The following is a 20998-nucleotide window of genomic DNA, read 5'->3' as shown; positions in this document are numbered from 1 at the left end:
CTTAACCATTTTTAAGTGTATAGTTCCATGATATTATACATTCACATTACTGTGTAGCCATCACACCATCCATCTCCATAACTCTTTTCATCTTGTACCATCAGTCAGTTTTAATAGGAAACCTGTCCTTTATCTGCCTTCCAGTTACAATGTGGTTAACTTGTACTCTGCAAATCAACATTCAAAGGATATGAAAAAACCGAAAGGAGAAATCATTACTCAATTTTTTCATAGTATTAGTGGCTTTGAACCTTTTTCTTGCAGTGCCCTGATTTGTATATGTCTTGGAATGTAGAATGAGCAAATGTTCCATTCTTCTGCTTTCATTTGGCCTGTCAATAGGATTTTTTTTTTTACTTTTTTTTTTCTACTTACAGATTTTTTTTTTTTTTTACTTACTTACTTACAGATTTTAAAGAACATGGAAAATGTGGTTTAGTCTGGATTGTCTGCTTTGAGATCAGACTTTTGAGATTCACCCCCCACTTTGTTCTTAAAGTATTTTCTGTTATTCTTTTTGTGTGTGTGTGTGTGTTTGTTTGTGTTACACGGGCCTCTCACTGTTGTGGCCTCTCCCGTTGCGGAGCACAGGCTCTGGACGCACAGGCTCAGTGGGCATGGCTCACAGGCCCAGCCGCTCCACGGCATGTGGGATCTTCCCGGACCGGGGCACGAACCCGTGTCCCCTGTATCGGCAGGCGGATTCTCAACCACTGCGCCACCAGGGAAGCCCTGTTATTCTATATAAGCCGTGTGTGTGTATGTGTGTATAATTTACCTTTAAAAGCAGTAGGAAAATATTTAAGGGTTTTAAGAGCCACACTTCAGTGGAAAGGATGGATTGGAGAAGTTCAAGGATGGAGGCTGGTAGACCCAATGTTGTAATATGGATACAAGATGACAGGATACAAGATGGAAAGCTGGTCACATTTTCCTGACCAGCATTTCCCATAATCTCTAAAACATAGCCAGAGTAATGGCCTCAATGACCACAGGCATACCTGGAGGAAGAAGTAGTGACCTCAGGACCATGTCACCCACTCTTTCTAGGACACTACCTCCCTCCAGAGCTGCAGCCCACAGCTGTCTCATAATAGTGGTTGTACCAGGGCACATTGAGAAGATCTGGGGAGCAGGGTTGGGTAGGCCAGATCCTGTTGGAGTGGCATTGGGGTCCTGAGTAGTTCGGCAGTTGGGAAACTTGAGGTTAGGTAGAGGGCTTAGGGTTGGAAATCAGCTGATAACAGAGGGTTAGAATTGGTATGGGAGTTAGCTGGTCACAGATCGGGGAGGACAGTGTTGGAGGCAGGGAGTTGAGGTAATTGAAATAGGGGAGGATTGAGAAGAACTGGGGTTAAGAAAATTGAGCTGGTCAAAGATGGTGGTGGTGTTGGGTGCCAGGTTATGGTGGGTATAAGGTAGAGATCGATGCTGGGTAGTGTGGGGCACTGGGTGGTTGTGTCAGTGGTTGCCAAAACTACCTCCAGGTTCTGTGATTCCCTAGGAGGACTCAGAGGTCAGCACATAGTCATACTTACAGCTATGATTTATTACAGCAAAAGGATACAGAGCAAAATCAGCACAGGGAAAAGGCACATTGGGCAAAATCTGGAGGAAACCAGGTATAAGTTTTCAAGAGTCCTTTCCCAGTAGAATCACATTAGACACACTTGATTCCTTCAGCAAAAAATTGTGACAAAACATGAAATGTTGCCACCTAGGGAAACTATCAACAGAGTCTCAGTGCCCACGGTTTCTATTGGGGCTGGTCATATAGTCATCATCATCCTTGCATGTAGTAAATTTCCAGATTCCCAGAAGGAAAGCAGGTGTTTAATGTAAACCATGTTGTTTGTATAAATAGTTGAGGCACAGTGACCCACTCTTACCAGTTTTGGGAATGGTGCGAACTCTCCTGAAATCCAAGTTCCCAGACACCAGCTAAGGGGCAACCTTGCAAGCAGGCCTTTCTAAGGACAGCAGTCTTAGACTTGCTCTGTTAGCTCTTCTCTGCACGGTTGGATTAGGCAGCAGGTGGTGGTGGTGGGCGTTGGACAGTGGTGGGCAGCAGTAGAGGCAGTGTAAGGCAGAACTAAGGAGAACCGTTGAAGAACAGGGAACAGATGGGACCTCAACCCTGCCTGTGGCCTAGTAGAATTCATCCTCACGCCTGGGCACATGCTCACAGCCACCACCTTACTCCACAGCAGCAGCCCTTCCACTAGCAGCCAGGAGAATGTAATTAATAGTATTTTGCAACAAGGGGAGTTCCAAGGGTTCCAAGGCCAAGTAAATTTGGATTAAAATGAAGTCTCTTAACTATAGTTTTCCCCGAAGCCTTTAAATGTGTGAATATGTGCATATATTATAATTATTCAAGAAAATAACTATATAGCATTTTCAAATTTCTTTGGCCAGAGAACATTGGTGCATTTTATGACTAGTTAGTATTCACCAAACTCATTTTGGGAACTGCTGCTCTAGAACTTTTGGTTTTCAAACACAGCAAAGGAGCCCTGCAGTCCCACATGTAAATGTGAGGCAGGCCAGTAGAGACCATGCCAGTCTTGTTCACCACTGTGTAATCTGTATAGTGTGGGCATGTGAAAGCACAAAACACATTTTTGAATGACTGAATTAAGGAATGATTTGGCATCTTTATTAAAAAGTAAACTTGCCTTTTCCGTGCTACCCAGACGGGTCCGTACAGCGTTGTTCTGGATTCCCATTGTAAGTTAAAGGGAAAATTTCACAATGTCCGGAGCCCTTGATGTCCTGCAAATGAAGGAGAAGGATATCCTCAAATTTCTTGCAGCTGGAACCCACTTAGGTGGCACCAACCTTGACTTCCAAATGGAACAGTACATCTACAAAAGGAACAGTGATGGCATCTACATCATAAATCTGAAGAGAACCTGAGAGAAGCTTCTCTTGGCAGCTGGTGCCATTGTTGCCATTGAAAACCCAGCTGATGTCAGTGTCATATCCTCCAGCAAGCTGTGCTGAAGTTTGCTGCTGCCACTGGAGCTACTCCTATTGCTGGCCGCTTCACTCCTGGAGGCCTCACTAACCAGATCCAGGCAGCCTTCCAGGAGCCGAGACTTCTGGTGGTTACTGATTCCAGGCCTGACCAGTCTCTCACAGAGCCTTTTACATTAACCTGCCCACCATTACTCTGTGTAACACAGACTCTCCTCTGCATTATGTGGACATTGCCATCCCGTGCAACAACAAGGGAGCTCACTCAGTGAGTCTGATGTGAAGTTCTGCGCATGCGTGGCACCATCTCCCGTGAACACGCATGGGAGGTCATGCCTGATCTCTACTTCTACAGAGATCCTGAAGAGGTTGAAAAGGAAGAGCAGGCGGCAGCTGAGAAGACTGTGACCAAGGAGGAATTTCAGGGTGAATTGGGCTGCTCCAGCTCTTGAGTTCACTGCTGCTCAACCTGAGGTGGCAGACTGGTCCGAAGGTGTGCAGGTGCTCCCTGTGCCTATTCAGCAGTTCCCTGCCGAAGACCGGAGTGCTCAGCCTGCCACTGAAGACTGGTTTGCAGCTCCCACTGCTCAGGCCACTGAATGAGTAGGAACAACCACTGAGTGGTCTTAAGCTGTTCTTCCACAAACCCTTGAAATGGAAAGAGGTTGATGGCAAAATAAGCAGTTTCTAAAAGAGAAATAGTAAACTTGAAAGCTAAAAGATAGAATTCAGAGGAGTTTGTGTCATTTCTTAACCATACTATAAGCTCTGTTGGGTCAGGGACTGAACAGCTTTGTTCACCATCTTATTCACAGGCCCTGGCACATAATAGGTGCTCAGTAACTGTTGAATAAATGGGTGCGACTCTGTTGTTGTTGTTACTGTTGAATAAACGGGTGTAACACTGTTGTTGCTGCTGCTTTAAAGATTTTGGATGTAAGAAAGGTGAAAATTATTAGCCAAAATGAAGTAGGTGATTACCTGGAGATTTAATTTAGTTATGCTATCTACTAGTGAATATTGAGAGTTGCATTTAAGTATTTTAAACATTTTTTAGCTCCCACACGATTAGGGTTTTTTAGTTAAGTACTTCCAACATACAAATGAATAAATATAACACACATGGTATAAAAATAATAAAGCAAATACTCATATCTATTGTCCATCATTTGAAATAGATCATTACAATTCCTTTGTGTGCCCTGCCCCAATCTTGTCCCTTTACGTCTTCCCTAAGGGTAAGCATTCTGAATGTGTGCTTATCATTCTCTTGCCTTTCTCCTTCAGTTTTATTACATATATGTGTATTCTCCAGATAATTAGGATTTATGTTTTTGAGTTTCATATAAATTATATCATTCTGTATATTACAGTTTTCACTCCGTATTAGTTTTTGAGATCCATCTATGTAATTGCAGTTTATTCTTTTTATTTTTGTATGGCATTCCATTGCGTGACCATATATCCGTTTATCCACTCTTCTATCAATGGACATTTGGGCTTTTTACAGTTTTTGATAATTCATATTCTACTATGAACATTGTGATACATATTTCCCAGTGTACATGTATATGTGTTTTTCTAAAATAAATACGAAGGAGTAGAATACCTGGGCCATAGACATGTACATTTTCAACTTTACAGATAATGTCAAATTTGTTTTCCAAGATATTTGTATTTATAATTCCATTGACAGTATAGGAAACATCCCAGTGCTTCACAGCCTCTTTAACATTTGCTGTTGTCTTTTTCATTTTTCTCAATATGATGATTGTGGATGGTATCTCATTGTGGTGGTTTTAATTTACATTTCCCTGATTTGTCATAAGGGTCGAACTCTTTCCATGGGTTTACTAGCCATTTGTATTCACTTTTCTGTGAAATATCTGTTCGTGTCTTTTGCTCATTTTTTAAATCAATTTAAAGGCATTATTTATTCTAGATACTAATCCATTGTGCAAATATCTTTTCCCAGTTGTGGCTTACCTTTTCACTTTTTTTTAAAAGTACAGGGATAATGCTGAAAGGAATGACAAGGCTTATCTCCAGGGTCTATAAGGTGAGTCCTGACTGACCTAAGTGCTTTATGTAAACTCTCTTTAGGTGAATTTCTTTTCTGGATTGATTGTATCCAGAATAAAATGCTCTAGAGAACTTCAGCTGACTAGTTTTGCTCAAAAGAACAGTCACAATTCCATTTCTCTGCCCATAAACTTCACTCCCAACTGCCTAAAAATCCAATAACAGGTCTTAGTAGAATAGTTGCGCTTGGGAGTTTACCCTATCATAGGAGAACTAACATTTTTTTAAAGGAGATAAATAAGCTTAAGTGCAGTTATCTTTATTAACTTTTATTATTCTCCAGTTGGGTCAATGATTATCATCCCATCATGAAGTATTTAAAAAATAAGTTGCCGAGTTCTGATAGTTGATTAAAATAATAAAATCATATGTAAGAAAGACTATTCTGTTGCTTTACTTCATTCTCTCATTTATTTAGCAAATAGTTTTTCAGCACCTTCCTTATGGCAGATACTCAGGATTCTAAGATGACTCATTTCACTAATAATGGTTACTATTTGGTTTTTTTGTTGTTGTTTTTTAAATTTATTTATTTATTTTTGGCTGCGTTGGGTCTTCGTTGCTGTGCACGGGCTTTCTCTAGTTGCGGTGAGCAGGCGCTACTCTTCCTTGCAGTACGTGGGCTTGTTGCGGAGCACGGGCTCTAGGCACACGGGCTCAGTACTTGTGGCTCACGGGCTCTAGAGCATGGGCTCAGTAGTTGTGGCGCACAGGCTTAGTTGCTCTGCAGCATGTGGGATCTTCCTGGAGCAGGACTCGAACCCGTGTCGCCTGCATTGGCAGGCGGATTCTTAACCACTGTGCCACCAGGGAAGTCCCAGTGGTTACTATTTGTTGGGCATTCATTATGTGCCAGGCACTGTGCTAAGTGCTTTATTTCTCTTAATCTTCATGATCAACCCCTGAGGTAGATAATATCTTTGTTTAACGGATGCAGAAATTTAGGATTAAAAAGGCTAAGTAGGGCTTCCCTCGTGGCGCAGTGGTTGAGAGTCCGCCTGCCAATTCAGGGGACACGGGTTCGTGCCCCGGTCCAGGAGGATCCCACATGCCGCGGAGCGGCTAGGCCTGTGAGCCATGGCCGCTGAGCCTGCGCGTCCGGAGCCTGTGCTCCGCAACGGGAGAGGCCACAACAGTGAGAGGCCCGCGTACCACAAAAAAAAAAAAAAAAAAAAAATTGAAAGGCTAAGTAATGTGCCTGAAGTAACACGCTGTGAAGTTGTCTAACCCAGACTAGATACCAGGTCTGTCTGACTTCAAAGCCTTTGGCCTTAACCACGGTGCTGTATTGCATTTTATGGTCCATGTTTTCTTCAGGACCTCGAAGTCCAGTAGTGGGATCATGAATAAATGATTGTCATAGCATGGTGAAGCACCTAACCTGGATTAGTAGGGTCCAGAGGAAATCCTCCCAGAGTTATGTCCTACAGGATGAGAACTGAGCTGGAAGGGCTTAGTCACTTCCATCTGATCATTTAATTACAGATTAGATTTCCTTAAAAAGGAGCCCTTCCTCTTATAGGATTCACCTTTTTTCCAGGGATTCATGACAAACCTATGTACATAAAATAACCCATTTTTATAAAACAATATGAAAAAGCAAAGATCAACAAAGGAATGGATTCTGGCCCCAACTTATTATATTAAAAGGCTACAATTTCTTCTTCCTTTATAGCAGACAAGAAAGACCTGAGTCCAAAGTACAGAGGAATGTCAGTGAGAAGATTTTATGCTTTTTGTAGGTTAGTTTAGAGTAACCTTCTTTATTGGCTCGTGAATGCCCTTCTTTGAAGAACCGCATGATTTTCATTCTGGAACGATGCAGAGGCAGTTGTACATATGGTTGTTTTCCCTGGAGACAAGAGACTAGCTGGGTGATGCCATACATAACACGAAGGAGTAAGGAATCCATTTTGCTAGCTTTTAATTTGCTGCAAAAAACATTTAACTAGAAAGTCATAGGTTTCTTGTAGAAATAGCACCACCCTGTGGTCCTTGAATATCTTTAATTTTCCACTTGACTGCTACTTTATTTAGAGACATGATGCTTTCTCTCCAGTAGAACTGAGAACATTGTAGGGTGTATTTCAGATCCTGTGGAGGTAACCGGCCTTGAATTCTCATTGGCTTAACTCAACACATGATATTGTTTGTGTTGTGTGTATATGTTTTGTTTTGCTCTTGATGTTGCTATATTTCCAAAATGGTTTACAGGGAGGGAATTCCGTTTCGGTCCAGTGGTTAAGAATCTGCACTTCTACTGCAGGAGGCACGGGTTTGAGCCCTGGTCGGGGAACTAAGATCTCACGTGCTGTGCAGTGCTGCCAGAAAAAATGGGTTACAGGCAAATATGGGAGGGGATAGACATAGGGATGCAGTTTTGTCATCTTGGGATGCCATCTCAGCATGTAGGTTTTAAGGTTGCCACAGCAGGAGAAAAAAGAGAATTTATACCCACTCTTAACTGGCTCTGACTAGAATTGACCCAAGTTATTTCTGTTGATAGCTCATTAGCCAGAACTAATCATGTGACCCCAATCTTTCTGCAAGGGAGGCTGGGAGGTATAGAGTACATGTGATAAACGTTGCTGTCTCTGCATTCGCAGACAATGTTGGAGCAACTGTATTACTTCACCCTATTACTTTACATTAAATATGCAAATTCTGGTTCAGAGGTTTATATGTGCAGTTCACTGAATTGCAGTGTAGTGCAGTTTACTCTCACTTAGCTAGATGCTTTACAAACTCCCCCATCTCATCCTGTCTCTAAGAAAGATTTTTTTATTCCAGGGCACAAGTATGAAGTATTTGTGGTGCATTGAGTACTTGGAGAAGGAGATACAAAAATGAATAAAACCTGATCCCTTCTCTTTCAAGTATGTGTGGCCTAAAACGGGAGACAAACTTGTGTGTAAGATAACATGATGCAATAAAAAGGATAAAGATTTTGGAGTCAGACAAACTTGGATTTGAATTCTGGTTTCATCACCTACCAACTCTGTGACTTTAGACAAAGTTATTTAACTTCCCTGAACTTTGATTTCCCTCATAATAAAAGAGCATAATATTCTACCTATCTTCTAGGATTCTTGGCTCAAAAATAATGTGTGTATAACACTGTTGCCTAGCATTTTATAGGTACTCAGTTAACAAAAGCCATGAATGTAGTTCAAGGCAGAGTAAAAATGCATGCAATACAAAGAAAGTGCTATCTATAGAGAGGGAAAGATAATTGCTTTTGCCTGGAGGTGTCTGGCAAATCCTCACAGAGGATATGACATTTGATGTGAGTCTTAAATGATGAGTAAGATTTAAATAGGGAGAGAGGGAAGCTGAAGTAGAATGAGCAGAAATATAAAGGCATGAATGTGAATAACATGTTTTAGCATGGTTGGCTGGCTGGAGTATAGAGTTTATAAAGGAGTGGGACTAGAAGAGTAGGTTGAACTTACAGCTGTGGCCTTAATTATCATGCTGAGGACTTTGAGACTTATTTTGACATTAATAGGGAACCATCCAAACTTTTTGATTAGCTGAAGGTTAAACCTATTTGGGAGGACAGATCTTCTGGACTGTGAACGATGAAGAGTCAAAGATTTAAAGATACCAGTTAAAAAGTTGTCAGGGAGTCAGAGGTCTTGTTAAATGGGTGTAAGTGTTATGAGAGGTAGTACAAAAATAATATACATTTTCTGCACTCATGAAGCTGCTTGGTGAGACTAAATATAAATACAGGCAGCTTTCATACTATCTATTGACCTAGCGAGCAGCTCCCTTTCTACAGCCATCTCTCACAACCCTGTTTCCCTCATTCTACTGGATTCATACTCTAATCCTTCTCTTGTAACTGGCATCTTTTCACTTATACACAAGGCCTGTTATCCTTAAACTCAGCTTGGGAGTTCTCCAGTTAGCATTTTCTCAGATGTATCTCCTGAAATCTCATCCTCTTCCCCAAACCTTTCCCAGTTCTGAGGTTTCCATGTGCAGTTCACTGACTTGCCTGTAGAGCAGTTTATTTTCACTTAGCTGGATGCTTTACTCACTCCCTCATTACACGTCCTTAATGAAAGATTCTTTATTTCAGGACACAGCTAGCAAGAAAATTGTTGCAAGGAGTGTAATTATACCTATCAAATAGGAACATTGCACTAATCCCCTAATAACTGAGGTGACTAGGATTACTAGACAGCTGGGAATTGTACAATACTGGCCACCATTCATCACTGTAGGCAAGAGCATTAAATGAAGTTTCCTGAGTTAGGTTGTTAATGGCTGAGCTATGCTCCTGAACAATCTCTAACAGAATTGTTTCCATATGGGACAGAGCCCAGACATAGCAACACAAGCTGGAACAGATTCAGAGTATGAATAATGGTATTGGACTTAGAGAATTATAAATAATAACAAGGATCTGTTTTACATAAAACTAAAATGTATGTTAGTGATATTTTTCCCTGTTGCAGATATGGCTTAAAACCTCAGTGTTGTAGCAAGCATAAAAAGCCTATTAATTGTAAAACACTAAAATGGTTTCTTTTATAGTTGGACCCTGGACGTTTTTTGCACATAGGGACCCAGGCACCCCAATGCCTTGCTGCTCACCTGGATAACCAGGTTGCAATTGAGAGTCCCAGAGCTATTTCCCGCACCAGTGAGAATGATCCGGTGAGTTGCTAATGTGTATATGGGTTTTTTTCAGGGCTTATAATTTGTATTGCCATCATTTTACACATAAGAAAAACTGAAACTGAAGGAAGCTAAGCAGAGTTTTACATATAGTCAGACAGTACCTGAGACAGCATTCTGGAACCCTGATCTTCCCCATCCCTATCTGATACTATGGTAACATAGCTCAGACAGGTCAGTCCATATCTGTTTTGGTTTAATTCCTACCATTGAACTCACTTTGTGCCAAGGGTTTTGTTGGGTATAGAGTAGGTACCTAGTAAATACTTAACTACTCAATTCCTTAGAAGTTAAATTTAGTAGTTATTATTGATCTTAGTGTATGATTGGTTGGCAAACTTTTTCTATAGGAACCATATAGTAAATATTCTAGGCATATGAGCCAAAGTGATCTCTGTCACAACTACTTAGCTCTGCCATAAACAAATGGGCCTGGCTGTGTTCCAGTAAAACTTTATTTACAAAAATGGGTAGCCAGCCATAGTTTACCAACCCTGGTATGGAGAATCCTAACGAAATCAACTTACTTGCCTGGGACCACATAGTTTTCCTAATAACCAATCTGGTACCATCTTCCACCTTTCTAAGTGGATTTCCTAGTGTCTGGAGAGGGAACTAACTTGATTTGTTGAGAAGAGCAGCATTTAAAGTGAAGTTTATTGGCAGAAACCAAGATTCCAGCAGTATCTAGTGTTGCATTTTCTATTTCAGGTCCCATTAGGCTAAATGCTGATTTCTCCTTCCTCAGTATTATTGTTGCCTCTTATAAATGAAATTAGTTGTATGGTCTGTGCTTAAATGTGAAGGGAACCAATAGCTTTTCTCTCCCTTTTTGTCCCTACCCCTGCCCTCTGAGTTGCCCCATCTTAACATATGCTGTGCTTGTGGAAGGGAAAAAAATAACTCATTACCCAAAACGCCATCTCAGCAGGGTGTGTTTTATTTATGTCTCTAGCGTTCATCTACTCTCACAAGCACAAAATGAAATAGAATAAGTGAATGAAGTCATTGAATTGCCTTTCAGCTTTTCCCTGTAATTGTAGTCCCTTTATCTGCCAGTTCCTCTGAGGTTTCTATGGCAACAGTGGCATGCAGATGATCTTGTCACATGACTGGATCATCTCTATGCACGGCACAGAAGAATCCAGATGGCAAGAATTGTCTCTGCTCCTTCCACATCTAGGGTTTATGTTGCCGAGCAACTGGCTTCATCATTCAGGCCAACATCAGCTTTATATATACACTGTGGATTTGGGGACAACAGTGAGCATTTTTTGTCTAAGAAATGAAAGAATATCTTTTCCAGCTCTGAGACAGAAGTGTTTCCTCACTACAGTCTAGAAGGCCCTTGACACTTTTTCAAAGTCTTTGTTACTCTATCCATTATACCTGTTTGCATTTTTATTTCCTAGGCCAAGCATGGGGAGCAGCATGAGGGTCAGCACTACAACATATCCTTCCAAGATCTGAAGACTGTATTTTCCCATGGCCTGCCTCCTCGCTTTGTAATGCAGGTGCTCAAAACAGGGGAGGGAATTGGAGGGAGCTTATAACACAAGCTGTTGATAGCAGAGGGGTGGAATTAAATGAGTAGAAAACTATAAAAGATTTAATTTGAATCTTAAAAACAAAACAGATAAATTGAGCTATTGATTGTCTTTTGTGAATAGTGCTGTTGTTATAATTACTTTAAGCAAATGCTTATCTGCAGTTAACCTCTTTAAATCCTTTTTGGAGCCAGGCAAAATATTCTTAAGTAAATAAATAATATTCCACTCTTTTCCTTGTGTTACCCAACAGATTTCTAGAAACTTTAAACTTCAGATAATTGTTAAAAATGAATTTAATATCTGCCTTAGCAAAATATCATGAAAATAGTTTATATGTGTAGAAAAGCAAAAACATAATATATTTTTGAGCCAAACAGAAATGATATTTAGATTAGATGCATCATTCATTGTTCTTCAGTCTCATGGGTTTTCAGAAAATGTAGTTTTGTGGTCATAAATTCAACCCAAAGAATGTAATCTTGGGTTGCTTTATAGCCATTGAAAAAATTCATAGTTAACTGCAAGCAGAGTTTATTGGCAAAATTTGTTCTTTTTTTTTTTAACACTTTTAATAAACATTTATTTATTTATTTGGCTGTGCCAGGTCTTAGTTACGTCTTGTAGACTCTTAGTTGTGGCATGCATGCAGGATCTAGTTCCCCAACCAGGGATCGAACCCAGGCCCCCTGCATTGGGAGCATGGAGTCTTACCCACTAGACCCCCAGGGAAGTCCCTGGGAAAATTGGTTCTTTTGGCTAATTCCTGCTCAATTAGTTTCAGCCTCAGAAATTATTCCTTCTTATTGAAGTATCAAACTTGACTGTGCAGGTGACTTTTATTCTTTTTTTTTTTTTTTTTTTTTTTTTTTTGGCGGTATGCGGGCCTCTCGCTGTTGTGGCCTCTCCCGTTGCGGAGCACAGGCTCCGAACGCGCAGGCTCAGCGGCCATGGCTTACGGGCCCAGCCGCTCCGCGGCATGTGGGATCTTCCCGGACCGGGGCACAGAACCCGTGTCCCCTGCATCAGCAGGCGGATTCTCAACCACTGCGCCACCAGGGAAGCCCTGCAGGTGATTTTTAGCTTAGAAACCAGAGGTTGTCATTTCTTCAGTGTGTTTTATTTCAAGAAGTTAGATGAGACACCAGTAAAGGGGCTAATTCTAGGCCATAGACAGCTTTTCATCAAAAATTTTGTTAAGTTTGGAAATAGGACACGGTCAGAAGAAATCCTCACTTTAAACTGTCCCAAGACATTCATAGTACAATCTCTAACATGGTTCTGAGGGCCTAACTTTTAACTATTGCAGGATGCTTTCAGAATGGTTAACCACCAGTGCTTTGGAGGGAATTACTCATACATTCTTTCCATAACTTCCATTTATGTAAAGGCCAACTCCCTCACCATTGTTTGTGTATTTTAGTACTGTCATATTGCCTAATACGGCATTTCTGTTTTAATATCTGTATCATGTTTTTGAAGGTTTCACTTTCCATTAAGTTTGAACGTACCTGTCGAAGTCCTTCTCCAGTTCAATTATTTTGGTTAGGATTTCTTTAAAAAATACCAACACTGGGCTTCCCTGGTGGCGCAGTGGTTGAGAGTCTGCCTGCCGATGGACACAGGTTCGTGCCCCGGTCCGGGAAGATCCCACATGCCACGGAGCGGCTGGGCCCATGAGCCATGGCCGCTGAGCCTGTGCGTCCAGAGCCTGTGCTCCGCAATGGGAGAGGCCACAACAGTGAGAGGCCCTCGTACGGGGGGCGGGGTGGGGGGGAATACCAATACCAATACCAACACTATCTTAATCCTTATCTGATATACTTGTGAGTAGTATTTGTTAGGTATTTATTTTTATTAGTAGACATTATTAAATACTTTATTTGCAAATCATTTTCACACATATCACTGCTTCCCAAATTTTTCCACCAAATTATTCCTGGTGGCAAAAAGGGAATGAATTTTGTGTGTCACTTCTCTGGTGTATCTGTATACTGGTGGTGTCAGGTATGGCCTCATAGCTGTGGGGCAGTTGGTCACACCTGCTCCTGAGCTGGTATGTATATAAGTTCTAGAGAAAAGTCTAGGTGGTTACAGTAATAAGAATTAGCTAAAGGGACTTCCCTGGTGGTCCAGTGGTTAAGAACCTGCCTTCCAATGCAGGGAACGCGGGGAACTAAGATCCCACACGCCATGGGGCAACTAAGCCCACGCGTCGCAACTACTGAGCCTCTGCCCCACAACTAGAGAGCCCATGTGCCGCAACTACAGAGCCCAAGCACTCTGGAGCCCACGAGCCACAACTAGAGAGAAGCCCGCATGCCGCAACAAAAGATCCTGCATGCTGCAACTAAGACTCGATGCAAATAAAAATAAATTAATTAAATTTAATTTAAAAAAGAATTAGCTAAAAATAAATTTAAAAGAATTAACATTTATTTGATGCTTACCATGTGTTGGATGCTTTGTTAAGCATTTTACACGCTTTTAATATTTATATCAACCTTAAGTAGTTTACATAGTTATGTCTGGATTATTTGTAAATTTCAATTAACTGATGTAATATCTGTGCTTCATTTACAGAAATAATCAAAAGCTGACTGTTACACACTTGGTGTGGGATAATGTGTTTTAATTTTTAGCTAAATTACGTGACTAAATTTTCAAATTCAATACCAACCTCTCCTAACTGAATAAATGAAAAACAGGCAATTTGATGCTATGGTTGCTATGTTGGACTCAGTGTATATTACCAAGAACTGGCTAGAAGTTCCACACCCCACCCTCTCCTTCCTCTTTCCCTGTTTTGTTAGGTGAAGACATTCAATGAAGCTTGCCTGATGGTAAGGAGACCAGCCCTAGAGCTTCTGCATTACCTGAAAAACACCAATTTTGCTCATCCGGCTGTACGATATGTTTTCTGTATCCTTTCCTGCTTGCCTGGGCTATCTGAGCCAATGCTTTCCTCCCTCAAATGTGGGAAAAGAAGAAATGCTTTATTTGTTGACAGTCGAAGTGTCCCTTTTGGTGGTGTTTTCTTTTCTTTTCTTTTTTTTTTTTATTAAGAAAATACCTTTATTTTTAGCCAGAACGGGTTAAGTCAGAATTGACACTCCTGTAATAAGAGTGCATGAAAATTCTAATATTTTGAAAATTGACAAAATTTCTTTTCCTCAGGAACTTGTTTCTTTTACTCCTTGCTCTAATTGGAGATTTTTGCAGTCCTAAATTTAAAAGACATAAGTAATCTATTTTAATGGTCCTGTCAAGACAGTTTTTTTTTTTAAAGAATTAGGTATGAACATATTAAATAGCATATTAACATACTCCAACTTTTGGTGGCTCACCTCTAAAATGACCCAATTCTTCATCTCATGTTGTGTTTCTCCTGTTTTAGTTTATCACTTAAGATGCTTCATTTGCAGTTGAGTTAAGAAGAAAGTCCAACTCAAAATGGCTTAGGTAATAAATGATTTTTGCCTAAGGAACAGGAACATCAGGTTTAGGCTCAGGTTTGGTTATTTCAGCAGTTCATTGAGGTCATCAAGAACTCAGATTCCGGGACTTCCCTGGTGGTCCTGCGGGTAAGACTCCGCTCTCCCAATGAGGGGGGCCCAGGCTCGATCCCCGGTCGGGGAACCATACCCCGCAGGCATGCCAAAACTAAAGACCCCGCACACTGTAACCAGGACCGGGCACAGCCAAAACAAACCAATGAATATTCTTTTAAAAAAGAGAGAACTCAGATTCCTTTAATCTTTCTGCTGTCATCCTCACCATATTAGGTTTTGTCTCCAGGTTGATTTCTTCATACAGAGGGAGGCCCGCATACCACAAAAAAAAAAAAAAAAAAAAAAGTAAACATTCCTTTCTTGCATTCTTTTAAAACAAAGCAAAGAAAAATTTCCCAGAAGCTTCCATCAGACATCCCTCATTTCATAGTGCCCAGAATTACGTCACACATCCATTCCTAAATCAATTCCTGATTTAGAAAAATGAAACTACTATTCCTTTCTCTTTTTTAATAAATTTATTATTTTTAAAAAATATTTATTTATTTGGCTGTGCCAGGTCCTAGCTGCAGCACACGTGATCTTTTTCGCGGCATGCAAGATCTTCAGTTCTGGCATGCGGGATCTTTTGGTTGAGGCATGCAGGATCTAGTTCCCCGACCAGGGATGGAACCCGGGCCCCCCGCATTGGGAGCGTGGAGTCCCCACTGCTGGAAGGTGGTGTTTTCTTTAACAGCAAGTGCTTTAGATGGCGAGAAGGGAACAGGAAAAACCCTCAGTCTTTGCCATGGTATTCATTTCTGTGCAAAACAGGATTGGCTGATACTGCATATTCCAGATGGTAAGAACTTCCCTCAGGATGTTGGGGTTAGTTATTGTTACTGTGGTAACATTGTGGCTTCAGTTTTCTGACAGGGCTCTGACAACTAAGAGAGAGGTCTTTGCTCCAGGTACAGGCTGGTCTGAGTTAGTTTTGGAACCTTTTGATAATTAGAATGAAGTATTTTTTGGCGCAGCAATCCTCACTTTGATAGGTAATGCCCAAGAGCATAAACTCCCACCTTAGTGTCCGCCACAAGCTTTATTGCCATCAGCCAACAACTTTGAGTACCCATAGAGCCTTTGACATGGTACTGTTTGTCAGCATTCTTGGTTGTCAGCCTGGATCTTAAAAACTTAAACTCTCATACTTCGCATATATCCCTCCTTGTTTTGTTCGGTGTTGTTTTGCATCCACATTTTCTGTCTTTAAAAACTGCCAGGAAGCTGAGGTGACCTTTAATCCATTTATTTGTGTATTGTGTGTAATGATAATAGTTAATCTGAGATGGACCAGACCAAAAGTAAACCTCTGAAGCAAGAAGGCTTTAAGAAATATATATGGGAAACTAAAGTCATCTCCCATAACTTAAAGAAGCATAGAGTATTTTGAGTTGAATACAGTCAGTTCCTGCCTAGTTTGTTTTCTTTTGCCTTTTGATTAGCTCATCTTTGGGTGAAAAACTGCCGGGATCTTCTGCAGTCCACCTACAACAAACAGCGCTTTGATCAACCTTTAGAGGCTTCAACCTGGCTGAAGAATTTCAAAACTGCAAATGAGCATTTCTTGAGTCAGGTGACTAGACTCCCAGAAGTTTGGTGCTGGACAATCTTTTAAGATTTTTATCTTCTTTGTGCCCTGAGTACCAGTAGACTATGGAGAACTAATATTGTAGTTGGGATAACTATACCATTTTGTATTTCTTTCATACATTTTATTCACACGCTGAAACTCATTTATCCATGTAAAATAAAGAGGCAGCAGTAAGCTGGTCGCATCTGGTGGGTAGCAAAGTGAAGTCCAGATTGCTTCATTGACTTTTCCAAGGTGACAGCCTAAAATCCTCTAACACACATTTCAACTACATAATTTTCTCCAGATTAGATCTTTTGGGTAGCAGAAACATATTCGTAAAATTATTCTCTAGTGATTCTTGGATACAGTCTCTAGGCCAGGGATTTTCAACTTTGGATATAAGTCAGAATCACCTAGGAGCTTGTTAAAAATGCAGGTGCCAAGGCTTCATCCTGGGCCTTTTTAGTCAGAATCCCTTACTTTTGTGTGTGTGTTTCTTTAAGCTCCAGGCAAAAAATGGGCTAGAAAGCGTTCACTTCCCTGCTGAGCTCTCTTACAAGGCTTGAAAGATAGATGAAAATAGACTCCTAATAACCTTAGCCTCCTACCCTACCTTCTTAGCTAGGGATGGGTTCATCCTTAGGCTAAATGGCCTTTTTTGGTCTTTGTTTTATTTTTAGATAAAAGTTCAAGAGAAGTATGTCTGGAATAAGCGAGAAAGCACTGAGAAAGGCAGTCCTCTGGGAGAAGTAGTTGAACAGGTATTAAAAAAAAGACTGAACGTGTACTATGTCTAACCAGAGACAGCCTCTTGTAGGACTGCAAGCCACTGTCTCTCTTTCCCTACAGGGCATAATGCGGGTGAGGAATGCCACGGATGCAGTTGGGATTGTGCTCAAAGAGCTAAAGAGGCAAAGTTCTTTGGGTATTTTTCGCCTCCTGGTGGCAGTGGATGGAGTCAATGCTCTCTGGGGAAGGACCACACTGAAAAGAGAAGATAAAAGCCCGGTAGGAAAACTGAGTTTCTCTATTTTGGTATCTCTGATTTCAGAAACCATCATATACGTAGGCTGAGACATAGCCTTCTAGACCATGCAGTATATTTTCTTGCCTTGGAATATTTGAAATAAGATGTATAGTGAAAATAGTATAAGGAGATGATGCCACATTACATCATCCACTGAATACCAAGAGCATGACAACAAAAGCTGTGTTTTCTTTCTTTGTCAATTTTTTTCTTTCTATTCTCTTTTCAAAATGATGTTCTCTGGTCTAAGCAGAGACGATCAGAAGCATCAAGGAAGGGGGTGGGTTGGGGCAGTGGGTATTTTCTCCCTTGAGAACTGTTTTTTAATCTCCAGAAGCATGGCAGTTTGAAGAGCAATGGCCATGTAGCTTATTCCAGAGGTACCTTCAGGTACTGTGGTTATGTAGTAGTTGAGGATTTTTTTTTTTCTTTTTTTTTTTTGGCCTCACAGCACAGCTTGTGGGATCTTAGTTCCCTGACCAGGAATTGAACCCAGGCCCTCAGCAGTGAGAGCACAAAGTCCTGACCAGTGGACCTTCAGGGATTTCCCAGTTGAGGATTTTCTAGTTGTTGTCAGTGCAGATATCTCGGGAGCATCCGGGCAGAGCAAGTAATGTTCTTTTCTCTCCCTCTTTTCTCCCTTTCTCCTCCCTCTCACCTCTGTCTCACACATTGACCGATGTGCAGATTGCCCCAGAAGAACTAGCATTTATTTACAACCTGAGGAAAATGGTGAAAAATGATTGGGTGAGTGCATATGATACCTAACAGATTTCAAAAAGAAATGTATTTTCGTTTTAAAGATGTTCAACTGCCTCATTGCTAATACTTACCAGTCTCTAATTTTATGGACAGAAAGTTCTTATATCTTAGTTAATTCACATAACTGTACCAAGTTTTTGTTGTTGTTGTTGTTGTTTTGCGGTACACGGGCCTCTCACTGTTGTGGCCTCTCCCGTTGCGGAGCACAGGCTCCGGACGCACAGGCTCAGCGGCCATGGCTCACGGGCCCAGCCGCTCCGCGGCATGTGGGATCTTCCCGGACCGGGGCACGAACCCGCGTTCCCTGCATCGGCAGGCGGACTCTCAACCACTGTGCCACCAGGGAAGCCCCTGTACCAAGTTTTAAATCTATATATTTGGTTTCTTATCTTTCCACTTGACTGGAGTACACTTATTCAAAACCATTTTTTTGAAATATTGGCATAATTTCACTTTGCTGCAGTTGTTCAAGGTGTTTTTATTTCTTATCAACTTTGGAAAGGATTTTGATAAATTTAAGATCATGTAGCAATTTATTGTCAGAGTCAAATCGAAAATTAATAATCAACTTAGTTGCCATTTAACTGTGCTAGATCACACTGCCATACCACCATATGGCAAAAAAACAAAAAACAAAAAACTGCAGATGATTAAAATGCATTTTTCTGTCTTTTTCAAATTCAGCTTTTTCTCCTTTCTTTCAGCAAGGAGGCGCCATTGTGTTGACTGTGAGCCAGACTGGGTCTCTCTTTAAGCCCCGGAAAGCCTATCTGCCCCAGGAGTTGCTGGGAAAGGTCAAATCACTGGAAAATTTGTTTACCCTTAGATAGTCATTCTGTCTAAATATACATACATATATATATATATAATTTTTTTTTGGAAATAATTTCAGACTTGGAGAAAAATGGTATTCCTCTGTGACTTCAACTAGATTTCTAAAATGTTAACACTTTACCATGTTTGCTTTACTCTTTCTGTTTTTTTTTCCTGAATTATGTGACAGTAACCTGAGATATTGATGCCCTCTTTTATCTCTAAATAATGCATATTTCCTAAAATCAAAGATATTCTAATGTATAACCACAGCACAATTATCAAAATCAGAAAGTTAACATTGACTGTTACCTAATCTATAGACTACATTCTGATTTTGCCAGTTATCCCAGTGTCCTTTACAGGAAAAGGAAGTCCTGGATAATGCACTGCACTCAACTGTCAAGTGTCTTTAGTCTCCTTTAATCTGGGACAGATCCTCAGACTTTGTCTTTTATAACCTTAGTATTTATATCTCTGTTTTTGAAGAGTACATGCTAGTTATCTTATGGATTATTTTATGGGGTTGTCTGATGTTTTTTCCTGATTATATGTGATGTTAGAAGTTATATTGTGTCTTCTCAGTGCATAATATCGGAAAGCACATGGAACTTATTTCTCCTGTTACTGGCAATATAAACTTTAACACTTAGTTAAGGTGCTCTCCACCTGACTTCTCCTCAGTAAAGTTACTCTTTTCCTTTTGTAATGAATAAGTATCTTGTGGAGATATACTGAGACTAGGTAAATATCCTTTTACTTCTCAGACTTCCCCTTACTAGTTTTAGTTTCCATCGGTGATTCTTCCCTAAATCAGTTATCATGATAATTGCAAGATGGATATTTTCTAGCTCCACCATTACTTCTAAATGTATCAGTTGGCCCTCTCTTATATTTAAGAATTTTCCTTTCTCCCTTATGTATTTGTGTATTTGTTTCAACTGAGACATGTGGATTCTTATTTATTGGGTTTAGAACCCATTAAATAATTACTATCATTATTTATTTACTTTGCTGCTTAAGTTATCCCACATTTGGCCAGTAGGAGCCCTTCAAGCTGGCTTCTATGTCCCTTTAACATGTCCCCATCATTTTTCTCCCTACCTTTCCTCCTCTGTCCCCATCATTTCTAAGCACTTCTTTACTTTTGGCACAAGAATATGTTCCAGGGCTTCCCTGGTGGCACAGTGGTTAAGAATCCACCTGCCAATGCAGGGGACACGGGTTCGAGCCCTGCTCCGGGAAGATCCCACGTGCCACGGAGCAGCTAAGCCCGTGTGCCACAACTACTGAGCCTGTGCTCTAGAGCCTGTGCTCCACAACAAGAGAAGCCACCGCAGTGAGAAGCCCGCGCACCACAACTAGAGAAAGCCCGTGCGCAGCAACGAAGACCCAACGCAGCCAAAAATAAATAAATAAATTTATTTTTTAAAAAAAAGAATATGTTCCAGACTCATCTTGTACTTTCCATGCCCCAGCCCTAAAATCAGCCATTTCTTCAAGGAGCTTTGGTTCATTTTAGAGGAGAATGGTATTTAGAAACCAAGACCTGAGTGCTAGGTCTACTTATTGCTACTGGGATGTGGGTGTCACTTCTTCTAGGCCCTCCAGCAGAGTTAGTAAGTAGATATATGCACTATTCATATATACAGACATACATGTATATGTGCTATATGCATATATGTGTTTATATATACACATCCACACACATCTGTATCTGTTTCTCTATATTAAAAAACCATGAATCTGATACCTCTAGTTCCAGGCTAGCATCCCGGCATTCATTGTATCCTTCGCCCTTTCCATGTTTGTAACCCTCTTCTCCAATGATAATCTCTCATTCACAGTGTATTTACATATTAGCTCAATCTTAGATTATAGTAAAAGTAGTTTCAGAATTGCTAACCCTTGCCTCTATATAAATAAGCTGCGAACTAGAGGGCAAACTTTTTTTTTTTTTAACTTCTGTTTT

General features: G+C 40.6%; 1 protein-coding gene and 1 pseudogene across 4 annotated transcripts in view; both read left to right on the top strand.

Moving 5' to 3' along the window:
• DAP3 (death associated protein 3) overlaps positions 1–20998 on the top strand; it is a 31573-nt gene that overhangs the window by 8399 nt on the left and 2176 nt on the right. For all 4 annotated transcript variants that reach the window (XM_028488780.2, XM_007110407.4, XM_007110406.4 and 1 more), the window contains exons 2-11: positions 4987–5038; positions 9607–9729; positions 11163–11264; positions 14111–14219; positions 15558–15650; positions 16294–16424; positions 17105–17185; positions 17274–17432; positions 18139–18198; positions 18918–19007. In XM_028488780.2, coding sequence (XP_028344581.1) covers positions 4997–5038; positions 9607–9729; positions 11163–11264; positions 14111–14219; positions 15558–15650; positions 16294–16424; positions 17105–17185; positions 17274–17432; positions 18139–18198; positions 18918–19007 — 990 coding nt within the window. In that variant the 5' untranslated portion in view covers positions 4987–4996. The remainder of the gene's footprint in view (positions 1–4986; positions 5039–9606; positions 9730–11162; positions 11265–14110; positions 14220–15557; positions 15651–16293; positions 16425–17104; positions 17186–17273; positions 17433–18138; positions 18199–18917; positions 19008–20998) is intronic.
• LOC102984298 (40S ribosomal protein SA-like) lies at positions 2622–4021 on the top strand (annotated as a pseudogene).

This window comes from Physeter macrocephalus, chromosome 4, assembly GCF_002837175.3.
Source record: "Physeter macrocephalus isolate SW-GA chromosome 4, ASM283717v5, whole genome shotgun sequence".
Lineage (NCBI taxonomy): Eukaryota > Metazoa > Chordata > Mammalia > Artiodactyla > Physeteridae > Physeter > Physeter macrocephalus.
Note: the sequence above shows the minus strand (reverse complement) of the source record. Positions and strands in the feature narration are given on the sequence as shown.